The sequence below is a fragment of the Notothenia coriiceps genome, unplaced genomic scaffold, assembly GCF_000735185.1.
Source record: "Notothenia coriiceps isolate Sejong01 unplaced genomic scaffold, NC01 NC01_scaffold00031504, whole genome shotgun sequence".
Classification (NCBI taxonomy): Eukaryota; Metazoa; Chordata; class Actinopteri; order Perciformes; family Nototheniidae; genus Notothenia; species Notothenia coriiceps.
In genome coordinates, this window is record NW_011364205.1 from 150,959 (window position 1) to 155,923 (window position 4,965).

The window sequence follows — 4,965 nt, forward strand, 5'->3', positions numbered from 1 at the left end:
TTCTCGATGTGTAACACACTTTTGTAGTGGAAACCGTTAACGTTTGACTTACGAGCTATATTAGAGTAGAATGCGGAACCTTAGGAGGTCAAAAGCGAAGTTCAGAAGGCTAAACGAGACGACGACTCGAAACAAGTTTTAGACGTGGACCCGTTGCGACGAGGGATAGTCCGTCAAAGCACTTTGTAGTCGGTCGTTGTAAATACAATTGTGTAGTAGAGAATGGAGGTAATTTTGTGTCTTTGCTAACAAGTCGGTGTACGGGTAAATTCAGTCTCATGCCTGCACATGTAAGATTCCTTTCGCCGTTCGATTTTTGTGCGGGACACTCGAGTGCGACCCGTCTCAGTCCTTAAAGAGGAAACGTCTACAAAGTTTAACTGGAAGAACCACCTGCGCACCACACTGTAAACGCCATACTCGTCCTACCACTCCTAACATTCGACCCGGCACACTTACTGGTGAGACAGTTGCGGGGGCTTGAAAATTAAGTCTTATAGTTTTTTTTCCTTACCGTCATTACAAACTTTATTTTTCATAATGCTACAAACTGATTAGGTTGTTTATTTGGGGTTAAGTTCCTATATCGATGAAGACAAAAAAGGTTGCGTATTACTTTAACATTTTGCCGTACCAGTTGAGACACAGGTCGGTTCTTTAAAACGGGCGTTTATTTCTTGGAGTTTTCATCCTGTAGCCTCCCCTCTTCCGTTACGCCTTAAGAACTACAACACCGAATGACACGTATACATAGCCAAACATATTAGCATATTGTGCTACACATATGAATGAAAATAGGAAAATGAAAACGCAAAACAAATTCCTCGTTGGTCGCTTGTCGTGAAAGGAGATGAATCTAGTTCCTTTTCTTGTACAGTTGTACAGTGTAACAACAAAACACGCAGTACCAGCACATGAACAAACATTAGTTCCTAGGCACAAGAAACACATACGCATATCGGTTTAACATGTAAAACAAACTGTATTAAATCATGCCATATTTAACGATTATAAAATAACATGAAATAAAGTATTTATTTATCTAATTGAACTATGACATTAATTGTGTTATTCTTTTTTAATTAAGCTAACTTTGTTACGTCATTTACACAAAGGAGGATGCAAAATGTTTCACTAAAAATGACATGAGGTTACATGGGCAATGGCCCATGTAACCTCATGTCATTTTTTGTTATTTTGTGATACTTGCAGGATTTAAATATAATGATGTTGAAAGTTATTATATATTGTTCCAATTTCTTACATGTATTATTTTGGAAATCAAACAAATCACTTAAACTGTGAATAAATACTTATCACTCTAAGCTGCCTGTAGGATAATGAGGGACTTTCAATTTGAAAGAATCGTTTTTTTCCAATTTTTGACCATTGTTTTTGACACTTTCCAAATGAGATTGTTTTTTAAATCCAAGTTTAAAAAACAGTGGCTGGTTATCTACCAATATATGAACTTGATTAAATTAATTAAAAAACCTGCCCTCTTGTGGCTGTTAGGAGGGTTGGCAGTATCCACAGACACAGTCTGTGTTTTGAGCTCTAGCTGGATGTGCTTCTTGTGGAAACATGATTTCTTTTTTTTTTATCATCAATAGATGAAAAGGATGGCCTAGCAGTAAGCCTGACGGAATCGGGTCAACTGGTTGAAGAGGCCAAGGAGAGAGAGGTTCAAATGCTGAATACATTTAGGGCAATGGAGCAGCAAGTAAAGGTCCTCACTGAGAGAGACCAGGAGGTACGTTCTGAGCACCACTGTTTTCCCCTTTTCATCGTCTTAAATGTTTAAAGCTAAATACAAAGCACCAGGTCATCTTCTATTAAGGATGAAAGAAAAAAGAATCCAATTTGCTGCTAGTGTCGTTTTCTGAAACATGGAAAAAGTTGTATTATCTTCATTTCAACCCTATGACTGAAATGGATTTGGTATACAGTAGCTTCTTTTTGTCTGCAGAACACGAGGAAGCAGAGAGTAGCAGAGGCTGCGTTGGACAGCATGAAGCTCCAGATGTTGGAGCTTTGTCGCTCTGACACTTTGTCCAAGACGCGGCAGCAGCACGACAGAGACCTCACCGTCATGAAGGAGCAGCACGAGGCAGCGCTGCTCACACTACAGCAGAAACTAGAGTCTACCGCTCAGGTTCTGAACCAACAGGTCTCTACTGCTGCTGTCACAGGAGATTTAGTCCAAGTGGCCTGCAGACATAGTCAACACCTGTTTTCTTGTGTTGTTGATTCCAGATTGATGTTGATCAGAGGTTACGGGAGCATGTGAAGCAGCTGGAGCGCCAGAGAGAAGAGGAGCAGCTGGAGAGAGCCAGAGTGGTCAACGCGCTGACTCAGCGTCTGGAGGAGAGTCAGCAACAATGTGCCAAGCTGCTGCAGACAGGTGATAGAATCTGGACTGCATGTACTCGAAAGAGCATCTTCTGTTTTCTTATTTGCAAATCATTGTTTCCTCTTTGTTGTGGTTCTATTTCTTTAGGCTCAGTGCAGGAGATGAGTCAGATACAAATCAAACTACAACAGGCTCAATCAACCAAAGCGCTGAGTGAAAACATGAACACAGTCCTCCAGGTTTGCCCTCACTCTTTTCTGCACCTGAATGGAACCACCATCAGAAAAAGGATTACTGAAATGATGCTGTGCTTGAACTAAGTTGATTCAAACTTTTCTTATTTTATTTGTATCCTACAGGAGGATCTGGCGGAGTTAAAGGAGCAGATCATGATTTATGAATCTGCTGTGAAGCACGGTGTTATTGCGTTAGAGCAGAGCAGCGACTGGAACAACCAGCTGTCTGACTCCTGTGTAGATTTAGGACTAAAGAAAGCAAACAGGAAGAACGGCTTGCTTCACAGGTACACCATGATAATGAAGCCAAATCACTGACATCATTATAATGTCTTTGTTATTTTGACTTTTTTCTAATGAGTGCGAGGATAAACCACCTCTCCTATCAATCTAAATCTATCCATTTTGTTTGTTCAGCACCGCCCTGGCTCACCTGTCGGACTCCAAGCTGCCCAAAGATGAAGCTATGCGGCTGCTGCGGGGGGAGATGCAGCGCTGCCTGGGGAGCCTGAAGGGGAAGCGGCAGAAGATCAGTCAGCAGCAGGAGGAGCTACTCCTCTGTCAGGGCCGAGTGGGCGAGCTGCAGACCCAGCTAGAGGAAGCCAAACTCTGCTCTTCGGTGAGGCCTTCTTCTTGACCATAGACTTAATGATGCATTGCTGAGAAAGGCCATTTAAAACTGTAAAGCCTGGTATACACTGATAGCTATTAGTAAGATTTAGGTAGAAAGGGTAATTGTATTTATTTCTGATTAAAACAAATGTGAAAAATATAATAATACAAATGATCACGATACAATGACAATAAGATACTTGCGATAACATACAGTATGTTGCAATTTACCATACTGACCTCATAAAAGAAAAATCAGCAACATTAAGTGGACGGAAATATCAGTTTTTACCTAAAGGTTTTTATTTGTATTTTCATTATTAATCATTATAAATATTGCCACACTATCAATTCTACTTGCAGCCATTAATTTAGACCTGGAAGCATAACGAGGCGTATTGTAACCCTAGTTATATAAGCACAGGTGGAGCCCTCTACTGGACTCTATGGCCACTCTATGGGTACTACCTCTCAACCATACCATGCAAGCATTCACCTACTGAGATATCTGTACAGGGTTCTTACGGTCCTTAAAAACCTGGAAAAGTCATGGAAATTCAAAATGAAATTAAAAGTTATGGAAAGCAATATTTTTCCCAAAGTTTTGGAAAAGTCATGGAAATTTAACTAAAGATGTATGAGAGCACTCTCATAATAACGTAACACTATCAGAGACTGGATATACCCCCCCCCCTCTTTCTGGTCGCTGAAATGGGGAATTGAAATTACGGGCCAAAAGTTGTATTTACAAGTATTAAAAGTAAGCATAGGACACCAAACCAACTGAGACCCGTCTGTCCGCCGCATCTATGCACTGTACAACACGCACTTACACACTGTACCACACACACCTACACACTGTACCACACACACCTGCAGCTCCTAAAGCATATAATCAGGCTACAGCCGTTGTGTATTTTATTATGTGAAGCACTAAATGGTCTTAGAAAAATATTGACTCTTTGTTTGTAGATATCTACTAAACTACAGCATACAAATACAGAGAGTAATGTAGGCCTGTTATACTGAGTGATATATATTATACACACTGCTCTGCTTTCTGCACGGACCTCACAGCTGTTCTCACTGTAAACATCGCGTCGAGATGAAAGCAGTTACTAAAATAATATCCAGGGGATGCATGCAGAGCTGTCATTGGCTGAGATAAGTCCGGCCGTGCGTCACGCCTCCACCGTTCCCGGAAATGCATCCGTGGAGGACCCATCAGTGTATCCTCGGTTATAGCTCCTCCAGAGAGCCCCCTCGATGCTGGATACTTGGTCCTCGATGTGTATTTAGAGAAATTAGATGTCCTTCAACATGGCGCGCTGAAATCCATTTCCGGGTCACTACCAGAGGACCGAGGAGTCGAGGAGGGGAAATTAGAGTATTGAGAAGCCTCTATTGAAAATCATTGGTGAAAAGGTGTATGAACCCTGTCTATAAACGTAGCTGGCCCCCGGGGCGGGCCTACCTGAATGCGCGCGCAAGCTCACCGTATGAAAGGCGGCCCCGCCTCCTGACTGCCATCCTACACCCTCTTCAGCGAGCAGCATAGGACAGACAGGGCCCCGAGTAGAGGGCTCCGCCTGTGCTTATATAACTAGGGTTACAATACGTAACCCCTCGTTATATCTTACACAGGCTCGGCCATCTATTGGACTGTATGGGTACAGTGGGCGGAGCCCTGATGCATAAACGCGCTGTCGTCCAACAACATCGGCCCATCACACTGCCCCTAACCGGCTTTTGGTTAACAGCCAC

At 42.4% G+C, this 4,965-nt stretch overlaps 1 protein-coding gene across 1 annotated transcript in view; it reads left to right on the forward strand.

Annotated features, from left to right (window-relative positions):
* Positions 1-4,965, forward strand: part of LOC104960117 (centrosomal protein of 152 kDa-like) — a 25,338-nt gene that overhangs the window by 20,030 nt on the left and 343 nt on the right. The window contains exons 8-13 of the mRNA XM_010788083.1: positions 1,614-1,753; positions 1,970-2,170; positions 2,257-2,404; positions 2,501-2,592; positions 2,713-2,876; positions 3,007-3,208. Of these exons, the coding sequence (XP_010786385.1) occupies positions 1,614-1,753; positions 1,970-2,170; positions 2,257-2,404; positions 2,501-2,592; positions 2,713-2,876; positions 3,007-3,208 (947 nt within the window). The remainder of the gene's footprint in view (positions 1-1,613; positions 1,754-1,969; positions 2,171-2,256; positions 2,405-2,500; positions 2,593-2,712; positions 2,877-3,006; positions 3,209-4,965) is intronic.